The 23,506-nt window shown below is 38.2% G+C and overlaps 1 protein-coding gene across 6 annotated transcripts in view; it reads left to right on the forward strand.

Annotated features, from left to right (window-relative positions):
• Window positions 1–23,506, forward strand: part of OTUD7A (OTU deubiquitinase 7A) — a 148,237-nt gene that overhangs the window by 81,154 nt on the left and 43,577 nt on the right. For 4 of the 6 annotated variants that reach the window (XM_075505823.1, XM_075505824.1, XM_075505820.1 and 1 more), the window contains 2 exons: window positions 4,733–4,889; window positions 9,155–9,309. In XM_075505823.1, coding sequence (XP_075361938.1) covers window positions 9,159–9,309 — 151 coding nt within the window. In that variant the 5' untranslated portion in view covers window positions 4,733–4,889; window positions 9,155–9,158. The remainder of the gene's footprint in view (window positions 1–4,732; window positions 4,890–9,154; window positions 9,310–23,506) is intronic. The other 2 variants (XM_075505822.1, XM_075505825.1) reach the window with 1 other exon arrangement.

The following is a 23,506-nucleotide window of genomic DNA, read 5'->3' on the forward strand; positions in this document are numbered from 1 at the left end:
ACTCTGAATACAAAAAGTTTACTGAATTGAGGTCGTAGTGTGTTAAATAACATTGAAGTTAACCCAGATAAAGGGTAGGGAGAACTTTCATGTTGGGAGTAAGGTAGTCTTCCTGTAGAGAAACCACAGTATTCACAAGATTGTGTCTTCATTGGTGCAGAAACATTAGAAATTCAATGTCGTTCCTTTCAGCTACTCTTGGCAGAGCATTATCCAATATTTCAGATTGGTCCTGTATCTTAATATTTAATCACCTTTTACCTGGGTAACAAATGCTCTGAACAATTAGCTACTATCACATATACATGGTATTCCTACTAGGCAATCTGAAAAGCTGAGTGCCTACATTAACTATCGGTTCCCTTAAAGCTGATGTTCCCCTCCTAAACAAATCTTCTCTAATGGACTTGATTGTTTAATTACAGTTTTTCCCGTAATAGGTTTTCTCTTGTATATGAACATTTGGCAAAGTGTTATCTAATGAAGAGTAGAGCAGCTTTAGAAATGTAATAACCAAATAAAAACTCTCTGGCTTACTGAAAAATTGAAGTCCCTGTGAAACTGTAAGAAAATACATTTTGCATGCAGAAAATAATGAGAAATTGCACAGCCTGAGCTCAAAAAATGTAAATGTTTCACTAAGAAGAAATGGTCTTATTTGGTGCATTGGTTCAATTTCATGATATTGTCAGGATTGTAGAATTATGACATGCTCCATCAAATATGGCATGTCAGAAAGAATTACTTTCAAAGTCTGGAGCTGTGCACAAACAGAGTGTTTCTGCCTTCACAACCAAAAATGCAGGCAGCATGAACATTCAACACAAGAGCGGACTGCGCTTAGCCTGTATATTGCCAAACCAGCTGAGAGGAATCAGTAACGTTAATAGGCATTTAGCCTTGTCACACTGCAGAGAAATTAAAAAAAGTGTGGGGGGAAACTGGTTTAATGCAGTTGGTGAGTGTCATTCCACTGGCTTCCTGGAGCACTGAGACTGGGCGTATTATTGATGGTGCTTATTTCATCCTTTCTTTGAAAACTGTGAAAAATCTAAGTTGCAGTTTAATCATTATGTCTTCCTGAGTGTTTGTCTGCTGTGCACTGTTTGTGCGCTGTTTTCTTTCTGTTCCTCGCTTCTGTTTTGTCAGCTATTTGTATTCTGGAGGCATGGGATTTGTTTTAACATACTTGCTTTTGCTTCATTACTTAGCCCTATGCATCTCTTCCCACCTATTTGGAAAAAAATATCTTCATATTGTTTAACTGGATGAGGCTATTCGATTTTGAAGAAGTCAAATTTAGATTCACATGAAGAATGTTTACTTCCAAGTATGACTGAGTTTTAAGAGAGAGGTACTTAAAGGAGTAGATAAATATAACTGAGATTGTATTAAATTGATTTCAAGTCCTATTAACCCATCTTAACATTTAGAAGCAATCAGTATCTCTTCTTTAAATACTTCTAAAATGCCTTTTCTTACAATATACAACAGATTACTCCCTTTCACTGCCTCTTGTATTTGCATTGTATACATAAAAAATTATTTTGGTAAGATATTTGGCTAGAAAGTGAGTGAAAACCAAGGTCTTCACTGTGTTTTGAGGGTCAAGATGTTTCCATTTACATTCAGTTCAAAGTGCTGTTTGTGTATCATGTGTGACACCATTGAAAGGAAAACTGCAAGTATATATTTGTGTCTATACTGTTAACCACAAGAGTGATACATATTGACAGGTGGGTATAATATGGATGATTGTGTTAGATCTCCTGCAAGTGTGTATATTTAAAGCATAAGTTGTGTTAATGCTTTGACTCGCCATCCAGATCAAAGGTGGTGCTGGTTTTGTAGGTGAGGAAAGACTATGTTCATCTGCTCAGAACAGTAAGTCTGGTAGCCATCTGGCTTCTGAGTCACTGCCTCCTCCTTTACAATTTATTTTGTTTTCTTATTAGTAGTTTTTACTATTCCATCTGGGTGGGTTTTCACAGCTAATAGTAGTTTTCTGGCAAAGGTATTATTTTTTTAAGACTTTTTTTTTTGTTGGGTTTTGGTTTGTTGTTTCCCCCCCCCCCTAAATTCTAGAGAGCTGAGAAAACAAGTCCATCTGGAGAAAAAAATAGTGCTAGTTCAAATGTATAAAGGGATGATCCTACCAACTCTCTCCTTGCTTTCAGAGTAGAGCATGCATAGTTCAGGCTTTTTGTAAAGGTTTTTCTTCAGGGTGAGGTAGTACAAGTAACAGTCAGACCACCTGCCACCTGTGATAATTATGGCTACAAAATGGGGTAGAGGTGATGTTTGCTGCATGAAAAAAAGAAAAATAGTACATAGTTAGTAGTTAGTACTAACAGTTAGTAAGATACTGCTATAGTAGGAAACCTAGTATTTGAGTTTTGGAGAGGGTTGGGGGGGGATCTTTGGGGGTTTGGGGGGATTTTTTGTGTTTGTTTGGTTTTTTTTTTTTTTTTTTTTTTTCACTAGTGCTGCTAATATTTGTGGGTTTGGTAGCACCACATTCAGTTTATAATGTTTCAGGGACTTTGTGAGGCCTTACCCAGTATATGAGGAATGAGTTTCCACAGCAGATTGCTCCTCAGTTGCATGTGTAGCAGAGATTTTAGTTGTCTCTTATAGCATTGGATGTGCTTAATTCAGCTCTGTTGAAATTTGGAGTTTGCATGGAAATTGTGCAGGAGTCCAGCGCTAGTCAGCACAGTCCTGTAGATCTTACTTCATTTATAAGTAATCCAACACAGTGACCCAGTGTTACTTCAGGTAATTGGTGGTGGGTTTGTTCTGTTTTCTTTCATTTTTAACATTCATTAACATGTTTCATCATTGATTCTTCCATCTTTTGAGACACATCTGCTTGAATAAACACTATTAATCTGTGTTGTGCTGTTAGGTCTGATGAGTAATAGGAAGAATTAAATAACATGGATATTTTTGTGCAGGTGTTCTAAGTGCAGTTGCAGGACCCAGAGCCTAGAGAATTATATAGCATAGTGCACAGGTACAGAGGGAGTGTTCAACTAAAAAACATTTTCCTGACCCTGTTGTGGATTTGGAAGGTCTGGATTGGGTGTGCTTCCTTGGCACCTAACACAAGGCAGTTGTTTTCTACCTGTACAGCTATTTATCATTATATAATGGAACCTGGATAGTATTTCATTTTAAATTATTGTTTTTCAGTAAAACAACAGCTAGCCTTATCTCTGGCTCTGTTGCACGTGAGCTGTGTTTTCATCAGCTGTCAATGCACAGATATTACCAGTTTTCTATATATAGACAGAGAACTTTTTCATTACTAGAAAGAACCTACTTTGTAGAAAAGATCTTCACAGGCAGCTCACATAACCTTTGCTGGGATGAGTTAAGAATGAAATGCATCTGTTGAGATGGTTACTGTATGGGTTCTGATGATCATGTAATCAGGAGGCAAGTCCGAGGTGATGGGTGATGTCATAAATGCAGAAAGAGATTGGTCTTGTCTTCTGCTGTTAAAAGGCTATCTTTCAATACTACTGTTGAAAATACTGAAATAATGCTGATACTGAGACAACTCATGAATTGACTTCTTCAGACTGATATGCACTTCAGTTTTCCAAATTTATGAGGAGTCTAGCACCCACATATAGTGACTGTACTTGAGTACCCAGCTGGTGCTTTTTAAATTAGCAGTCATTATACTACTGAGTCACTTTTGACTGTTGTCTGAAATTCACTAATGCTTTGTATCATTCACCTGCAGCCAGCTCTTTTAGCTTGATCCATATGCTTCCATCCTGCTGGTTAAGTTTTATTTCATTCTTTCTCCTAGTCACTAAAGAAATTAATTGTATTCAGTTTCTTGTGATCTTTTTCTATGGATGTTAGTGCTGTTTAGTACAGTGGATCTATGTATGAGTATTTTTTTTTTTTAATAAAAGTAGCATTTTTGTCCTTCATTTGCATTGAAACAGATTCAGTTGCCACAAAGCTCAGTTGCCAAATTTGGCCATAATCCGCTAAGGTACTTCTCTTCCTGAAGTGTCTGCTTTCCTTTTTAACTAGCCACCTCAGTATTTCCAGCTTTCCTTCTGTTACTACATCTTCATTATGTTACATTGTAGAAGTGTTTCCCTTGTGCAGTGGTGATCCAGATGTGCAGTTTGTGGTCCTTCACTGGACTTGCTCCAGTATGTCCATGTCTTTCTTGTGTTGGGGAGCCAGAAATGGACATAACACTCCAGATGAGTCTCACCAGGGCTGAATAGAGGGGGGAAAGGATCATCTCCCCTTTTATCCCAATGCGGCCACAACATAATCATACAGTTGTATAAATAGTATAAAAGCATAAATGTAGAAGCGGTATAAAACATATAATGGTACAGTGTAGGGGCCAGAAGACTATGAAGTGGGTAGGATTAGCAACAGCGTAATCTGCATTGATTCTGAAAAGCATGTAATTGTGTAACCATATCCCACACACTTTCAGTTTGTTGGAGTAAGTTGGGTTTTGCAGTCAGTCCTCATGGATGAGGCTGAGAAGGACCCCACCCTCCTGGGGCAAATGATGTTTGTATTCTACCTGGGATACATACTTGCAGAATGAGGCAATTTCTAAGAAAGCAAAGGCATTCCATTTTTAAGGTTAAATATAATCAGGTAATTGCACATGGAGTACGAAAGGACTGTGTGTTTCATTTGGGGAACAGTGAAATCAACTGGTTTCCAATTTCTTTCACAGTTAATTTCTCTGTAGCTGTGGTACAAGCAAGAGCCAACCAGTATCATCTGCTACCAGTAGGAAATCTCCACGCTAGTCCTTACCCTTGGCATGTGGTAAAGTTGCGACTGAGCCTGTGAGGAGGAATTAACAGGAAAAATCTAATTCATGCTCAAAGGTAAACTTTGACCAATGATGAATAACAAGCATGAAAGTAAAACATACGCTTTTGCTTATGTTGTGTATCATTTAACTTCATCCTGTTTTCTTTGCTTTGCACTGTTTCTGCACCGGTGCAGGCAGGGTAGAAGTACGGAGGTATCTTTAGCATAACTGTGTTTTGAATGCCAGCTGTCTTAATAGCTTGTCTAGCACCAACTCCTCTTGAAGTGCCTGCGTTAATTTTTATTTGATATTTGTAGAGAACATTGCCTAGAAGGATGGGTTTCACTTTTTCAGGAATAAAAAAGTAGGTACAAAATGCAGTAGGGCAGATGTATTTTTGCTAGCCATGGATTTGGCAAGAAAAACTCCCATGCCAGACTTTGTCACCTGTCACTTGAGGTGAAACACGATCTGCTTCCTAACGGGTCCCTAGGTGATTGTGCCCCAAGGAGAGTACCCCAGTAAGGCTGCCCCACACACACTGTTTAAAAACACAGTAAAAACTATACAGTAGCTACAGTATTGGTCATCAATAAATGACCATACAACAAAATAAAGCAATAATAAAACAAATAAAACTTATAAATTACTGTCATATCAGCCGCTCCTTTCTCCTCTTCCTTTGAAAATCAACCTTCTAATTTCCTGTGAAGTAGGACTGTTTTTAGAGAGGTGCCACCAGCTTGGCTGCTGGGCTCAGCTGGGCCCTGCTGTGGGTTGTTGCAGAGCCGGCCAGAACCAGCTGGAACCGGCTGAGTCCGGCACGAAGCAGCCCTGACCTCTCCTCACAGGGGCCACCCCTGCGGCCCCCGCTACCAGAACCTGGCCACCGACACCCAGTGCAGTGACATATTGGTGTGATGCTGGTTTTCTCACAGTAAGCTGCTGTCACTTTGCCTCGGGACAGGCAAATCCTTCCAGGAAGGAAACCTGACATCCTCCACTTTTGCAAAAAAATGTTGGTGCTTTTCTGTTATGGTTAAGCTGGTATTAAATAATAGCTACTTCAGAAATCCATGGATAGAAGGCTGGGTTGGGTGGGGGTTTTTGGGGGGGCATGGGGAATTAGATATAAAAACAGTGAAGACCTTCATGTGCCCTGATTGTATTAGCTAGTACTCTAATTGCATCTCTCAGAAGAAGAACAGGGACGAAATCCTGCCAGACCCTTCCTTTCTGCCTCTCCCAGCTGAGCCTCAGTCAATCCAAGTGTTTATACTGTATATTTGTTGCAGGTGTTTCTGATATGGTTTGTGGAGGTGGCTTCTCTGCTGAAAATTCAACTGTAGAAATACTACAATAGAGGAAGCTAGAAACATACCCGATACGCTGGATCCTCTGTACCCTTGGCTCCAAAACCCTAGAGATTGACCTTCAGTCTCTCTGAGTGCTTTCTACCATAGGCTCCAGTTGAGGCCAAGGGCTCAACTGGCCAAAGGGCTACCGCACATACTATCTCCTGTTTGATCTGTTCAAAGGCTTGTCAAGTGCTCAGGACCCCAGCTGAAATAGTTCTGTCATGTCACTTGATACAGAGGACTCACAATCTGACTGTAACTGGAATATGCATTCTTCAGAAAACCACAATGTCTAGGAAAACTTGTGTTTGTTATTTGTTAACTGGTGGGAATATGGCTGTTATATTATTGATCACATCCATTGGGATATGATGTCCATCTTGCCATTTTATTCCCCAAAACTGGATCTCTTGTGCAGGTCCTTTGACCTTGCTTTGTTTTATGGCAAAACCAGGTTTCAGAAGGATTTGGATTATTCTTTTCCCTTTTCTCAAACACTTTCACTGTGTTGCCCCATACGATGATGATGTCAATGTACCGTGGGTGTTTGGGGGCTTTACCCTTTTCCTGTGCAATCTGTATCTATCCATGGACATGGTAGTGCTGTGCTTCCATCCCTGGGGCAGTCAGTTCCAGGCATATTGGACACCCCTCCAAGTGAAAGGAAACTGTGGCCTGCAGTCTGCTGCCAAAGGAATCAAGAAGAACACATAGGTAGTGTCAGTTGTAGCATACCACTTGATGACTGCCTTTGACTCCAGTTCATATTGGAGTTCTAGCATGGCCGGTACAGCAGCACACAATGGTGGCATGACTGTTGAGGCTGCAGTAGTCCACTGTGAGCCTCTACCCACCATCAGACTTTCGTGCAGGCTGTATGGGACTATTACAAGCTGAGCGAGTCTTGCTGATCACTCCTTGTCTCTCTCAACAATCGATCAGCTCATGTATGGGAACCAGGAATTCTTGGTTGATGCAATATTGTCAACCATGCACCTTCATTGTAGTAGTCAACACCTGCTGTTCTTCAGCATACATCCCACAACAGAAGGATCCTCCGAGAGGCTGGACAAGGTAGGCAGCACAAAGTAGACACAGGCCCACAGGTTTGTGGAGGAAGAGAGATTTTCTTTGAAATGCCAGAGCTGGCAGGCCAGTCTATCCACAGTTGGTACCTTGATGTCTGTCCAGTCCATTATTGCCGGGGTGCTGGCATATGGTGTCTGTGTGTTCCATACAAACTTCTGCCACATGCGCTGGATTTTGTCCAGATCTTTGGAGGACTAGTTGTTGTCCAGGTTGCTATAAATCACCTCCACCACCACTAATTCCCTCAGATACTGGATACCTTCCTCAGTGGTGGTCCACTTGCTTTAGTAGCTTACACATCTTCCTTGAGGGGATACATTGCCTTCACACTCAATAGGAACTGCCTCCAGAGGCTGTGGATTGCTGTCCCTTTTCCACTCCCTTTGCCGATTCCCCAGTCCTTAGCTAGGGATCCCAGCTCCTGGGCTTCCTTACCCTCTAATTTCTGACTATGGGCCTCGGTATCCCAGTGGCAGAGTGACCAAGTGCTAATTTGCTTGCCTGGCTGACAGCTGTAATCTTTCTGCATAATGCGAGCATTTCAGTTATACAGGGATGTTTGAGAAACTGAAGGGCCATTGCAACAAGGCAGGAAACATCTACCCTGGAGGAGAAGGAGAGGTGGCATTCTTAATTTCCCTACAAAGTTGCTCCTGAAGGAGAAGAGGAGAAAGGTATAATTGTTAATTGGCTCCATGAGATGATTCCCAGAGTATTGGGATGGCGGCAATACATGGGCCAAACACGAGATTAGACTCAAGGCTAGTGCTTTTATCATAGCTCTCACAGGCAAAGAAAAACAAAGTGATAAACAACACAGCGAACAGCAAAAGCTGAAAGTGGCCATTAACAAATCCTGGAGTTTGATGTACAAAGCCCTGGACTTTGCTGACCCCAGCCAGCAACTAAGCACCTACCAGCTGCTCACTTGCTCTCCTCACTCCCCAGTGGGATGGGAGAGAGAATCGGAACAGCAAAAGCAAGAAAAAAACCTTGTGAATCAAGATAAAGATAGTTTCATTAAGCGGGGCAGGGGGGGGAAGCAAGTGATGCAAAGACAATCACTCACCACCTCTCACAAGCAGACTGATGCGCAGCCAGTCTCTGAGTAATGGCTACTTCAGAAAGACTCTACTCCAGTTTTACTGCTGAGCATGATGTTATATGGTCTGGAATATCCCTTTGGTCAGTTGGGGTCAGCTGTCCTGGCTGTTCCCCCTTCCAGGTTCTTGTCCACCCCCAGCCTATGAACTAGGGGGGCAGAGTCGGAACCAGAGAAGGCCTTGAGGCTTTGTTAAGCACTGCTTAGAAATGACTAAAATACTGATGTGTTATCAATGCTGGTTTAGCCACAATTCTAGAAAATGAATGAAGAAAATTAACTCCATCCCAGCCAGACCCAGTACAGTGGAGAAACTATAAATTACAGAAGTGGCATTGACAAGGCAAATAAAAGAACAAATACTAAGCACTCTTGTGTATATGTTAGTATTGGTAAGTAAGGCAAAAGAGCTCTAGGCTAGCCAACCATTTAAATACTTGCTAAACTTCAGTGTATGAGCAGTGGCAGTGACATGATGATTGTGCTTTGAATGAACAGTGCCTGTGTTTAGCTGGATTGGAGTCTTCAAGTTGCAGAATTGTTTACAAGCTGCACATAAGAAAAATCAATAAAAATATGAAATGTTAAGAAAGCGAAAACCTTCCAGTGTGAGTGATCAACAGCTTCTAGGCTAAAGCAGAGATGGATGACAAATGCTGTTTATTTTAATATGCTGTAACTTGAATGTTTTAGCATTTTTAATAGTCGTCTTTGGGAAAGAGAGCAAAAATGTGGTTTACATCACTTTGGAGTATATTCTAAAATCCTGTTTCTTTTTCTCCTTGTCAGATGGATGCCTTCTAGCCAACCAGCGAGTCCTACTGCTGCTGCATGTCTGGCAGCATCTCTGAATGATCACATGACTCTTGATATGGATGCAGTCCTGTCAGACTTTGTTCGGTCCACAGGGGCAGAACCAGGTCTGGCAAGAGACTTACTGGAAGGTAAGCTTTCAGGACACAAGTATTTCCTGTGTTCACTGCTTAAAGCAAGAACCAGTCATAAAAAGAGAACTCTGATCTATGGAAACAGACATTTCTTAGTATTTTGACTAGTAAGTCAACTCTTGTAATAAGCTGACCATGATTATACTAAGGTAGGTGTTTTCAGCAAAAGCCTTAAAAAGTTCTTAGTGTTAGATTGCTGTATTTTAGGTTATTAACAGTTATATCTTAAAAGTGTGTGTGCCAGGGAGAGAGGGGAGGGGGCTTTAGCTGAATTTTGTTGTTTTCAGCTGTAAAGTTTAAAGCTGAAAGTAGTTGTAAATGTTTCGGCTCACTGTGCAAAGCAGCTAAGTTTAGTCTGAAATGGACTTACTGTAAAGTAATAGAGAAACCAGAGATATTTTTGGAGCCCGATGATTAATACACATACCTGAACTTCATGGTATGGGAGTCAAATAGCTAGGCTGAAAAACATCTAAGAAGCCATATCAGAAGAATAACTGAGTCTTTTTATTTATTTTATTGTAGTAGTTTTAAGTTTATGAGCTTAAAAGTGGAAAGACACCTTTGATATTTGAAGGCATTTTGTAATAGTTGTTTTTGTTCATTTCTTCTAATGTAGGCTAACAGCAATTGTGAAGATGGGAAGTTAGAAATGAGTAGGTGATATCTATGTAAATTGCAAGGCAGTTCTGTGGGCTTGATACATGCACGCTGAACTTTTTCCATGAAAGTTTGGGGGTTTTTTTTATCTTAATATGCTTTAAGAAATTTTGTCTTAAATCACAGTAACTACTGAACAGCCACAGCAGACTTAAAAGTATACATCAGGGTTTATATCTCCTTTTTGCAAGAGCGATTTTACTTTATCATACGTATGCTGAAAGTTTTAAATTTTGCTGTAAGTTCTTTTTTTACTCTGGGTTTTTCAGTAATAAGGAATGATATATTATAAACACAGAGGTGCACACAATTTTGCAGCATTTCCCAAGTCATCTGTGTTACATGCAATAAAACCTTAGAATACCTAACTATGAATATCATCATTGGCTCGCTATATTTAAGAGACCTCTGTTTTGTCTGACTGATTTGATCAACCTGTCATTCTAGCCTAGAGTCTGTCTTGGTCTGTTGGTCTTTTTGAAAAAGAATATGAGAAGGTTTTTCTTGGCAGTATCAGGACAGATTGTCAGTTACTGTGCTGATAGAGCATTGCCAAAATTTGAAAAAGTGTTCCTACATATCAGAGGCGGTTCAGAAGAGTTGCTTATCTTGTTTTCTTTGCTATACTTTTTCCTTGCTATAAAGGATAATGCTTCCAAATAAATGTAGAATAGTATTTTTCTGTGTTGTATTTCTCATTTCTGTAGATGAATAAATTCACACCATACATATTAACAAAGAAATAAGCAATAAGCAATTTAATTATTCTGAACAGGCTAATAGACATATGCATCTAGCCCAAATTATTTCCTCCTACACAGGAATTTATCAAAGTAAAAGGGATTGTTGCTAGTTCTGGACAAGATGTGCTCACAGGAACATTTCAGCACATGTAGTTGTGGCTGCATGTGGTATAACAGCTTCTAACACTGGCCATATCTTGTGCTAGGGGACAGTAATTGATCCAGTGGTTTCTCATTTGTTTAAAAAAGACACAGAAGGGACTGCCACCTTACACCATCATGACTGTCTTTCGTAGTTGTCACAGTATGTAGATTCAGTGGGTTCTGTGAGCAGCACTGAAATCCATGAAGTAGCTTCTTAAAGATAAACAATATTCAGAAGAGCAACCTCCCCCACACCATGGTGCACAAGGCTATAGCAAATGTATTGCACCTGCTTTTGGAATGAAGATATCTGTATAATATTTTCAATTCAAATTTTGAAAACAGATGTGCACAAATATTTTTGAGAAATTTCAAGATTTGATTGTAGTTTGTAGCCCCAAAATTAATATCATAGAGAACTTCGAGCCAAAAAAACCTTGCTTGTATAGACCCTCATTTCCATGTAATCACAAGTTTTGGTCAGTTCTTCTACAGTCCCATAGCCCTTCTCTCTTTCTGATCTGCTCACAGATTCTATTTGTATTACTTGCTCAGACTAAATGTTCATATGGTGCTTCTATGGAGTGTACACATCTTTTTCAGAGCCATTTCTAATACTGTTTCCTTTGTTCATCTTTTGGGGGAAATGTCTTGAATTTCACTATCCTGTAGACAATCAAGGATACCAGTTTCTACTTCCTTACCCAATTATTTTAATATACTAATTGTTTTGCTTTGATTGTCCTGTGGATGCATCAGGACAGTATTGTGCACAATATGTGGTGTTCACCCCGGCAACAAGCGGGCGAGTTAAATACACACTAGCTGTTGTACAAATAGCTAAAAAAAAATCTAGACATCGCATATAGATTGTATATAGATTTTCTAAATTCTGTCCTAAGCTGTCCTAAATATTGGCTCTGTTGATGTTTCTATACTCTGCCTGTCCTGCTGGTAAAATCCCTGCAGTTTTTTTCTGTTGAACTTTGTACTGAGCACAGCTACTTGTCTCACTAAAACATTCCACTTGTTGTCCTTGACACGTATCTTCCAGGAAGTGTCCGTTCTTGATTTGAAATGAAGATATAAAGAGATTTTAAAAAAAATAAAATAGATGTACACACACATATATTGGTTCTAATTTATTTGTGTCTCGTGCTTTTTGCCAGCTATTAGTATTCTAAAATAAATAATACTATAAACCAATTGCTTTTCATTCTAATTTTGATAAGCTAAACATGTTGAGCTCCAAGTCTCACTGTCTCTATATTTTCTCTATCATTCAAAAGAATGTATACAAAAATGTTTTGGTTATTTTGGTATATATTTTTCTAGTGCAAAGATTGCCTTTTTGCAGTTACATTGCATATGCTGCTGTTTGTATCTTTGGCCAAGTTTGCTTTAGTATTGCACAGGGAGCTTGTGGTCAAGTTTATGCTCAGTTTGATATTTCGAAGTTGCCAATTCTAGAATTCTATGCAGTTACTTCACTGTTAAGGAGTTCAGATTTCACAGCCTTAAAATCTTAGAGGCATTAATTCAATGGTATGGGAACTTTGTCATGCACATCTGAAAATGGATGTGAATGCAGACTTTTAAAGCTGCATCAAAATTAAAAATGGGTTTGTTTTTCTTGGTTCTGCCTGAGAATTTAATTTGATTTTCATGACATTGCTATGTCTACGTTTAGAAAAGCCTTATATCTGTCTAATCGGCCATTCACTGGTGGATAAAATTGCATTAGAAACTGCTTAGTTTGTGTTTGTCCAATGCACAACTTGTGTTTCATTCCTACTTTTCAAATACTACTTATTGAGCCTGAAAGGCCAGTTGTAGGTTACTTGCTGTTTGCTATTTATGTGATACAGCTATGGGAACTTACATGTACAGAGATGGAGAAAGTACAAGGAAAGGTATGTGGAGGCAGAAGGGGCTTAGCACTTAACAGCACATAGACCTCACTGTTTGAGTTTTCTTGAGTAGTGTAAAGAACCTTCCTTCCATTATAGATTATTCTGATAATTTGGTAGATTTATGAACAGCCCATTTCTGCTGTTAAAGAAAACTTTTGAAACTTGAGAATACAATCTGATATGTCATAGAACTATGGGTTAGGATTGATTTGGTGATTTTTTTTTTTTCATTAAACGGTATATAAATATTTCAAAACTAAGGCCTTTTCCCAACTGTTCAATATAACAGTGGCAATATTTATGACTGGATGTATTTTGTAAATGTACACCATTTGTGTTAAATAATAATTAAGCATAGCAAAGAAAGATTTATAGTCATGTAGAGTTATATAACTGGCATATGGTAAAGGATAGATTATGCATTGTTTTCGGGCCAGAGGTTGATAGTACAAAATCGTTTACCTTATTACTCATATGCATCTATTAAAGATATACAATCATATGAGTAATCAAAGTTTATTCCACTCTCTGATGTGCTGTGGATGCTTAGTAACTCAGTTTAATGAGAGCTTAGAATGACTTTATAGCTTTAAAGTGTGAATAGCCTTCTCTTCCCTTTCTGCCCCCAGCTCCCCCCTCCCTCCCCCCCCCTTGCTTTTGAACATCCCAGTAACTGCATGCCCACTTCTAGGATGAGAACCCAAGGTAGCTGAGATCATGACAAAAATCCTTTCATGGGGATTATGTACAGCTAACCCAAACAGCATCTTACCTCTCTTAGTTCAGGAGGCTCTCATCTACCCTTCTCTGTACTGGTATAAATTTTTTCTTGTGCTCACAGTGTGCCTGCATGCCTGAGCAATAGCTGAGTGAGCTATTTCAGGCCTGAATTCTCCAGATGATCTGTCTCCACATCAGAATCTGTCTTCCATCAGAAGCTGCAGTACTCTTTGTCTGCTCTGTTAGTTGCTGGCAGTGTCTTGTGTATAGAACACTTCATGCTTGTTTTTGGTTTCTTGTTCTTCTTGGTACCTTTCTGTACTTTTTATACTGAAGGGCTTTTTCTTTCTCTGCTCAGCACTCCTTGCTTTCTTTCTCTGAATGCTGTTCTGGACCACTCAGACTACTTCCATCATTCTTTTCGGTTGAAAGAACAGCTTTCTACCAGCCCTGCCAAAATTCTTAGCTACTATTACGGCTGAATTATTAAAATGGGAAGCACAGTTCTTTCAGCTTGGTTATGATTACAAGACTTTGCAATGTTCATCCTCGTTGTTTAGGACTCCAGGGAGGACACTTGGTTGATAGCTATTTACACCTTCATCTCTAATCTTGCAGAGACTCTAAAGTAAACACCTAGCAGGAATTACCTTTGGAGAGCCTGCACATCTACAGATTAAATGTCCTCAAATTCATGGCATCTCCAAGACATCATAAATCCTGATGTTTTTATGTTGTTAATTACAAGTCAACCAAAGAATGACCAGTATGTCCCCATGCAAATAAAAGGACACCAAAAGCTATTTGCTGACTGTACCAGATAATAAATACAATCGCAGGTTAGGGAGAATATACGAGCACCACATTTGTCAGCAAATTATAGAGTGGAGAGAGTGACTGTGGCAGTTGCTTGGCACTCTGACTAGCATTTGACTCGGGGGATATGGAAACTGGATCTGACATTACACAGTGTGATGGTTCAGGAATCAGATATGCTTGAAGCAGATCACTTTGTATCAAAAACGGCTGCTACAGACCTGCAGACCTGAGATCTTGTCTCTGTGTGCTTTCATTCCGGAGGAGGGAAGACTGTAGAAGTTCATCTGTCTTCCAAAAAAACGCACAACAGATTTACTCAATCAGCCTGCCTGAAAACAAGAGCATTCCCATCACTGTAAATCTTACTCTAACAACCTTTCACATAATTCCCTGAGATGAAGGCTTCATTTTGAACTAGCAGTATCCAAGAGCACAGTGTGAACCTCTATATCTTTTCCTAAGTTTAAAAACACATTTTAAAACTGCATTCAAATCTCACACTGAATCTTGTGCACCGGGACAAGATTATTACCAATTCTTTTCCCCTGTATATTTTTCCAAAATATATTACCCCCTATTTTTAAACTTACGGTTGTTGGTATTATTATCCTGTCTTTCATGAGGAACTTAGTAGCTATAGGAAACTAGAAGGTTGGAAGACAATCAGATACTTTAAAAAAAGGACACAGTTTGGGGCATAGAAGGACACAGTTCATTCCGTATTATTGTAAAAGAGTTTTTCCATTAAATGGAAGCATTCTGTGTTTTCATTAGATTAGCCTCATTTTTGAAAATAGGAACTGTAGAAAAGCAGAATATTCTATTAGAGTCCACTTGTATGTTTAAGGTTGTAGCAAAACTCCACATCAGAATGAGGCAGTCTGTTCTACTCGGTCTTCACTACCTGGGAGATCCGCTTCTGCTGCTTATTGATTGTACAGGTCACTAATACCACTGTTTCAGGTCTCTCTGCTCTTGATACTCATTTTCTTTTCCCTCCATTTTATTTTTCAGTGATTAATTGTTTAGCTCTTGCTGAAAATATATACTCAGCCTTTAATCTCATCCATAGATACGTTCCTCATACACTGATGTATATCAGTGAAAATAATTCTGCTTAAGTGCTAATAGTTGCATTCTTAGAAAATAATTGTGTTCAATATTTATTTTAATAGCCAACATTTTATCTTGATGTGTCTAGTGCAGCACAGGAATAATTTATGAGGCAATTTAATGTGGATGTATGAATGGATTAAAAAAAATAATAATAAAAAGTATGTGAAAAATTTTATCATACTTTAAATGTTCTGCCTTGATTCCAGTTAAAAAGAATAGAAATCAATGATCTGAAATATTTTTACTTCCAACAAAGTCCAAGAGCATGCTTGTGCCTTGTGCTGTTACATTTATGAAACCAAAAGCAACTAAAACATTGTCATGACGATCTGGTATAAAACTCTAATATTTTGGACTTCTATATTTATTAAGATGCTTACAACTATTTTAAATTAATTGTAAATTAATATTAATAAATTTCAACTATGTATCGTTAGCTCTGCCAATTATATGCTAGTGGATTGTACACATTTGCTAAACCATTTGTTTCTTAGAAATGTTATTTTCCAGCTTCACTTTCATTTTTGGATGATTACTTCCCGAGTCTTTCATCTGTTTCATTTCATATCTCTTTGAGATATTGTTCACCACTTTCTGAGGTTTTTACCTTGTTTGTGTGCTCCCAAGAACTGAAAGCACACTTCTGTACGTGAGATTATGTAGAGTAGGTATTACATTTTGTGAAACTTCACTGGGTCTCCATTTTAAGCTTATTTTTGTTTTGCATATTTGCTGACCAACTTTTCAGATTCCCTGTTGACGTTTTTCCTGTTCACTAATGCATGTTCTTTCAACTTTACTTACTCTTCCTAATAAGCTGATTATGGATGAAGGTACTATTTCCAATATATTTTTTTAAACTGCTCCTTTACTAAAAAAGTTGGCATCCATATCTCTCAACCTTTGCTGGTCTTTACTACTATTTTTCTTTAAATTAAATCAGTTCTGATTTCTTTGAATTGGTGTATTATAAATCATCAAACATCAAAAGAAGCTCAAAAAAACCCTCAGTAGTTTTTCATTCCACAAATTAATTGCATCCACATAGTCAAGTCCAAGGGAGGTAGCTACTTATTGTTTTGGCCACGATTGCAAGTTCTTGAGAAATCACTGGCTGAGACAGTTGCTTATCAGTGCCCTTGTGGAAATAAAGACAGCATGAACCTCAACAATTCTGCTGGAGAACCTGAAACTGTTACTTTATTTGCTCTTTGTGACCTAACCTCGAGTGCTGCGTATGCCACTTATATGGTTTTTGTAACTTCAGTTTTATGCTATGCATTCAGTAAATGCTTCTCCTGAGATTAGGTCCGATTGTTCTGGGAAGCATTTGTCATTATTCTCTTATTTGCTGATGTCAATGCCTCAATTTTCAAAAAGGTGAACAGATCATAAACTTCCAAATTTAAAGCATTGAAAGGAAATTAGTCTAAAATGAGCCCATTTCCAAACTTTTTTAGATAATTTAATTTTTCACTTTAAAACTAACCTATCAATTGCTGTGCAAAAGAACCGAAAGAAATGTAATGTCAGTATTATCATCATAAATTATATACCAAACCCCAACCCCTTTTCCCCCACCTGCAGTAGAAAAACTGGAGATGTTTCAGACGTGAGAACTAGGTGAACATAGCAGAAGGTGAGGAGAGCTGAATGGAAGGTTTGGTATTGCTTTTTGCCTTCCTTTTAGTTTGATGGATTGAAAATGTGCTAAGTTGGGGACATCTAGATGCTACAAGATTTCCATTAATTACCCAGAGATTTGCATTTTAGCCCTCACTTAATTTTGAGGATAACAGGGGAAAAAACAAGCAAACACACAAAAAATTCTAATTTTACTTAAAACCAGGCTAAAATAAAAGCCCAAGCTCAAGTGGTTAATATTGACAGAGTAATTTGACAATAAATGTTACCCAGGTGAAAGAAACAACAGTCTCAGCAAAATAGTTTGAAAAGCAGCCCATGCTGGTAGGCATGTGTATTACTGCTTTGTGCAGGATTAAATTAGGATATGTATTAGATTAGTGTCACAGGAAAACATGAAATCAGCTGCAAGACTCTCCAGATGTCATCTTTGTATATGCATGCTTGTTAATGTCAGCCAGACCCAAAAGCACCTTGAAGTCAGTGGAAAGACTTTGCCTCACTAAGCTTTGGGAAAATTCTTAAGTGTGAACAGATAGGTCTGCATGGTAGAGAATTGATTTCTCTTCAGCTGTGTTTGATCTCCAACTTCCCCAATATCCAGGAATAAGGAGGACATGTCCCTTTTCCTTCTGGATGGTCTAGGCTGGCATCTTGAACCTCCCATGCATAGAATAGCAGTAATGCTTGAGTTGTTAAGTATAACCTACTTAAAATGTGGCCTAAGGCAGAAAGAAAACCGTTAAAGAAAATAGTTTAATCTTTAAAACAAGTTATGCTGTATTTGGTTTACAGTGCTAGGGCCGTAGGTGTGGATGAACTTGGAGATTACTAATAAATCAGTTAGAAAACAGCTTAGTTTTCAGGAAGCAGCAGGTGTGCGGGCAATGACCACTTGAATATAGAGGGAAGGCATAGGATGAAATATTTTAAAATGCCAGCAGTATAGACAACTATCAGGAACTGGAGGATTTGTGAAATTCACCAGCAATAATAAAAGTAATAATAATAAATATTAATAAAAACATTAAAAAGATTCCAAACTGCATAAAAAATAATATATTTAACTGAAAAACTGCCCTTTTACTTGTACAAATGGTTTCATTTATTTATATAAATGATGTAGTATTTCACCATTATATAAAAGTAATTGCTGCCTATTTCCAGCTTTATATAGCGCTTAATCGAGGTATACGTAGTTCACCATTGATTCAGAAATCAGGAGATTGGCTTTCCAGTCATGAAATGTATGTGGTAAAGGAGACTGACCGCATGGTAAAAGACAGAGATGCAGCAGATAGCCATCTCCTCAAAGAACAGTGTATATAAGCGGAATTCAAAGGAAAGCATATAATTAATGGAGAGGGAGAGAGAAATTTACAGTACTGTCATGTGACTGCGTGTACAAAGCTAACTCCCCCCAAAGAGTCTCTCATTCTCCTCTCCCTCAGACAGTTCCTTTTTTAGTTCTCTTGTGGAGGGCTTGGCAAAGGGAAGAGGAAGCTGAGCTGTTACCGATGTCTCGTTACACAGAGATCAAAATTGTCATTTCCAGCTGTCTGTTCAGCTTTGAGTGACTTTGCATTCTAGCAGAAAATGAGACAAATGTTAACAAAATGTCTTTGCTACATTATTTTCCTTTGAGAACATGGACCAAAATTAAATCTTGTTTTAAAACTTATGGTCTAATTTTATCCTAGTTTTGCATATAAGTTTTTCACAAGGAAAGCTGGTCTTAAGTTCCTCTTCTTATCTTAAGCCTGTTAATATTTGTTAATCTACTTCATGCCAAATAGGAAGAAATGACTGCATTTAAACTGAACTTGTGGATTGCTTTATTAGCAGTTAGTTTGTAAGAATAGACTTCCTTGCATGGGAAAGAAGCTGATGGTAGGCTTCGTATCTTAACAGATTGTCAAGTTTGGGGGATTTAAATTTTTATATATATATATATAATTTTTTTTTAAATTAATCATTGTGCACTGGCCTAGTGGCACAAAATGAGGATCATTTTATGTTAGTGAAAACTAACAATCAATAATCTTGAAAGACAGAAGCTGCTTATCATTTCTCCAAATGCCTTTCTAGCATAGTCACCTAAAGCTCCTGCGTTTAATAAATAGCTTCTATCCAGTAAAAGATCTCCTAGAATTATCAATGCTAGCAATCACTGAAGAAGTGAAAGAGCTTTTGCAGTTGAAGCTGGAATTACTAGTTAGCTAGTTAGTTGATAACTGCCTTGTGCCTGTAATCACAATTTTAAATATTTGGAAGGAGTCCTATGGAAAAAAAAGTCCTATGAAATTGTGAGGGTAAAACGTCAGAACTCTTCTAGTTTGGAACAGTTAATTATAACTTCACCAGCACATAGAACTATAAACACATGCTGTGTTAAAAAGATGGAAGTATAGAAGTTAGTCAGGTTCAGCCGAGACATTTAAGTAAAGGCTTCTGCAAAGATTTGGACAAGATATTAGAAGGATTGAACAATGTCCCTTGTTGTATAAAGGTAATAATATTCCCCTCTGGTCCTAAATAAAATTCAAGATTTCATATAATTATTGGCAATTATGAATCCTCTTAACCAACAGCATCTCACAAAACATCATCCTCCCAGATGCGCAAGAATGCAGGGAGAATTCCTGTCAATGACAAAATACATAACCATGCTCAGCTTTTAATTTCTGTTGTGGCAAATGTGAACATTTCCATTTCCCAAATATACAGGGTATCAGAGGCACAGAAATTAACTTTAAACCTAGACAAGACAGAGTTGAGGTTGATGGGAAAAGGAAGAACTTCAACCATTTTCCTCTGTTTTGGGAGAGCTAAATCAGTTCACAACATTCAGGCCTTTTTGAATTCTCCTGTACAATTGAATACCCATGTAACCCCTGGAACAAAAATTGTTCTTTTGCGGCAGTTGGCCATAAGTTGGCCTATCGCAGGCACATCCTTGTTCATGAGGAGCCCTTAATGTAGAATTCCTGGGGACCTGATTATTTCAAATTATTTCATCTCAGTGTAGAACTACACAGAAGCGTGAATCCCAGTAGATTAGCAGGAGATCATCATAAATGCATTAGCCTGGAGTGTTACTTTCTGTGTTGGCTTCAAATTGAACTTACAGGTCCATTTCATAGATCATGTCTTGATATTCAGTGCCTTCCTCAGGTTAGTTATTCTCCTCTACCTGAAAGTTAGGTTATTGCCCTCTCTGTTTATGTTGTCCCATAATGGCTGTATTCCATTGGGTCAAATTGACCCAACTGACTTGTGAGTCAAGATGATAACACTTGTACTAGCTTTATGCTATGAACCATTGTGAGGACTTGTCTTGTTCAGACCTAACTGTAAAACTCTGAGCGTTTCTCATTTCTCTCAGCCTTGCAGCCAACACTTTCAGCTAAGAACTCTTTCCTGTGTTCTTGGAAGGAAGACGTCATGATGTAGAGATTCATATTGTTTTACTTTTTAACATGCATAACTCCTCAAAATCTAAGCTGAAAGATGGCACTGAAGAATGTAGATGGAATAAGAGCCCAGGATTTTGTTTTTAGAAGTATGTTACACAGCCTGCCAAATACTGGCGTTGTGTCTGGTCATTTGTAAACATCTCAGATTGTACATCCTTACAGGTAGTTTTCACCTTCATAAGGGGAAGGACTACATGAATCAAGCATTCCTGCTGAAAATTCCTGTGCCTGTTTAATTGATTTGTTACTGATCCACAGCATAGTCTCCTGTAAAATGCTGGTTCCGTTAAATGGGCTAAAAGGGGAGATGATGTGCTTCCCACCTAACAGCTGATGCTTTCTATTTGTGGGACAGCTGCTATGCCAAGAACACCTTTCTATATGCTGGTATGGAGAATTTGAGTCACAGAGGCATATTCTCTGCAGTAGATTTGAAGGAGTTATAATGATTGGGATGCTATTGAAAACAAAAGTTTTCCCTGCCAGCAAGACTTTTTCTGTTCTGTGGGCAGGGATGCTTTGTTGAATTTTTAATTTTTTTTAATAGGGAGGCACTTTTTTTCCTGTGGATGCTTTGCATTAGCTTTAGTAATAGTGGGATTGTAATTTTTTTCCAATTTGCTAGTAAAAAATACAGACAATGATAGTAAAATATTTAAGAAATGGTGGCACAAACCTTGAAAGTTACATTGCTGGTACTGGTTCTTCAGTAGTCTCTCTCTTCTTTAAAAAAAATGGTTTCTAAATGGTATTGCATTCAAGTGTGAGTTTCATTAACAACAAAAACGGCATTAAATGTAAAGTAGATGGGCAGATATTGTATCTGATTAGAATGGTTACAAATTCCAAAAGGTGCGTCCATTTAGTTTTACTGCTATCTCACCAAAATACCTTCTTTTACTTTCTTGTATTTGTCACACTGAAAAATGATGCTCGCTCATCCTTCCAGCTTAGTTTCTTGTTCAATTTCGTTGTCTTTTTGTTCTTCTATAGACCTAATTTTTATTTTCTGAAATACTTCATTCTGTAATCTTGTCCAAGTTGCTTTCTCTGTGAGCTGTGTAGCATTTTGGCTTCTTTTTTTCCTTTATTGTTTTGTGAAAGTTTCACATTAATTCTTACTGGATATTTTTATTGCTTCTCCTTCTTAGATATATGCATCAGCAGTTCCTGAACTGTAAACACAAGCTGCATCATAATTTGTTTAATTCTGTCTAACCTTCCCCTTCTGCATCTTTTTTCTTACATGTTTTTTGGTCCTGTTTAGCTTTAGGCAGCATTTCCTGCCCCTTTTAAAATGTCCTTTGCTTAAGTCCTGTGTATATGTTGTTGCTGCAAGTTGCCCTTCCTTGTGGTCCTTACTATTTAGATCTTTCCTAGTTCCCCATCTCGAATTGCATCCTTTCTAGCATTTTGTTTATCATTAAATCAAGACTTGCTGGTGACCTTTCAAATGTTCTTTTTAACATATTGGAGTGGGTGGATATTTGAAAGCTTGGTGGGGGGGAGTGCTTTATAGTTGCATGCTTGCTATTCCTACTAATTAATGATAACTGTCCTCTAGTTTTATTATATCTGTTTTAAGAAGTGAAAGACAATAGATTTATTAACTGTTACAGCCCCGCTAAGCTATGCTGTTCTAGCCAAAACAATAAAAAGCAAAAAACCCAAAGACTAAATAATAGCATGTCACTCAGGTCTTGCTGCCTGAATATTATCTGCCTGAAAAACATAAAATCTACTATCGGTACAACTAGTGTAGGCTGCTTAATGGGTACCTGATTTTTGTTATTGGAGAGTATGAGTTGTGATCTGACAAAGCATGTGCTTAACATTGAGCAAGCAAGGATTACTCATGTGCTGCAGAGCATTAAGAAGTCACTTTCTCCTCACAGCATAAACAAGTTGAAGACTTGACTAGAGAAACACTAGGTTAAAAAAAAGATGGACCCTTATTCTCCAGAAAAACAAGCATGAATGCAGTCGTCTTAAGCACTGTGGAAACTTGTAAAACCTAAGTGGTGCTAATCGTACTGCCTTTATGAAGGCAGAGTGTATTTCTCATGTAAAAAATTACAATATATGGTAGTCTTGTAGCAAATGGTTTAAAGCAAAAGTGCAAAGTTTCTAGTGCCCTTCTGCTTTCAGATTTCAGCTTTCAAGCTGATCAGCTTGTTAAAATGTGGAGTGAATTGCAAATATATCTATTAAAAGAAAGTTATCTGGACTTTGTCAGGAGGTCAGTCTGAAACTTTTCCAAGAGAACTTCCAATAGAGACCACTATATAGTTGTATTGTGGGGTTTTTTTTCTTTTTTTTTTAAACTGTGCAATATGTTATTTTATTTAAAACTCAACAAAGTGGTGATATTTTAATATAATGCCTGGGCAAACAAACCCTTGGCTGTCTGATAGTGCAACATTTCTCGTTCCACTCAGGAAAAAGTAATTATGTAAATGTTTCACATTTGTTATAGTGCTATACCATGTGTGCGTACATAGTGCATGGATCTGATGTGGTGGATGATGCAGCCTACATGAAGCTTGGGGCAGAACCAGATATGCAAAAAACCAGCTACAGGAATATTTCTTGTCCTGTGAAGTTTACTCTGGTTTGGTTTGACCTCTTCATTGACATGCACCTAATTTCCTTGCTGCAGAGTCTGAGGAAAATCACACTGTTTTATTCTAAATTTCTGACTAACCTATTAGCTCAGTAGTTTGTCCATCTAATTCCCAGTCTTGTCCCTGGGCTGGTTTTCTTGCTAGAGTGCCTCAAGAGGAAAATAGTGGTAGTCAAGCCTAAATATAAAAATTTGGGTCTTGGTCTTTGATTTCTTTTATCAAATGTTTTCTAAGGAGAGGATGGTGTCCAACAGGTTGAGAAGGACAAGAAGGCAAGGTGGAAGGGCTGGGAAAGGTGAAGGAATGAGGTGTCTTCTCTGATCATAATGTGGTCA

Source organism: Mycteria americana, chromosome 6, assembly GCF_035582795.1.
Source record: "Mycteria americana isolate JAX WOST 10 ecotype Jacksonville Zoo and Gardens chromosome 6, USCA_MyAme_1.0, whole genome shotgun sequence".
Classification (NCBI taxonomy): domain Eukaryota; kingdom Metazoa; phylum Chordata; class Aves; order Ciconiiformes; family Ciconiidae; genus Mycteria; species Mycteria americana.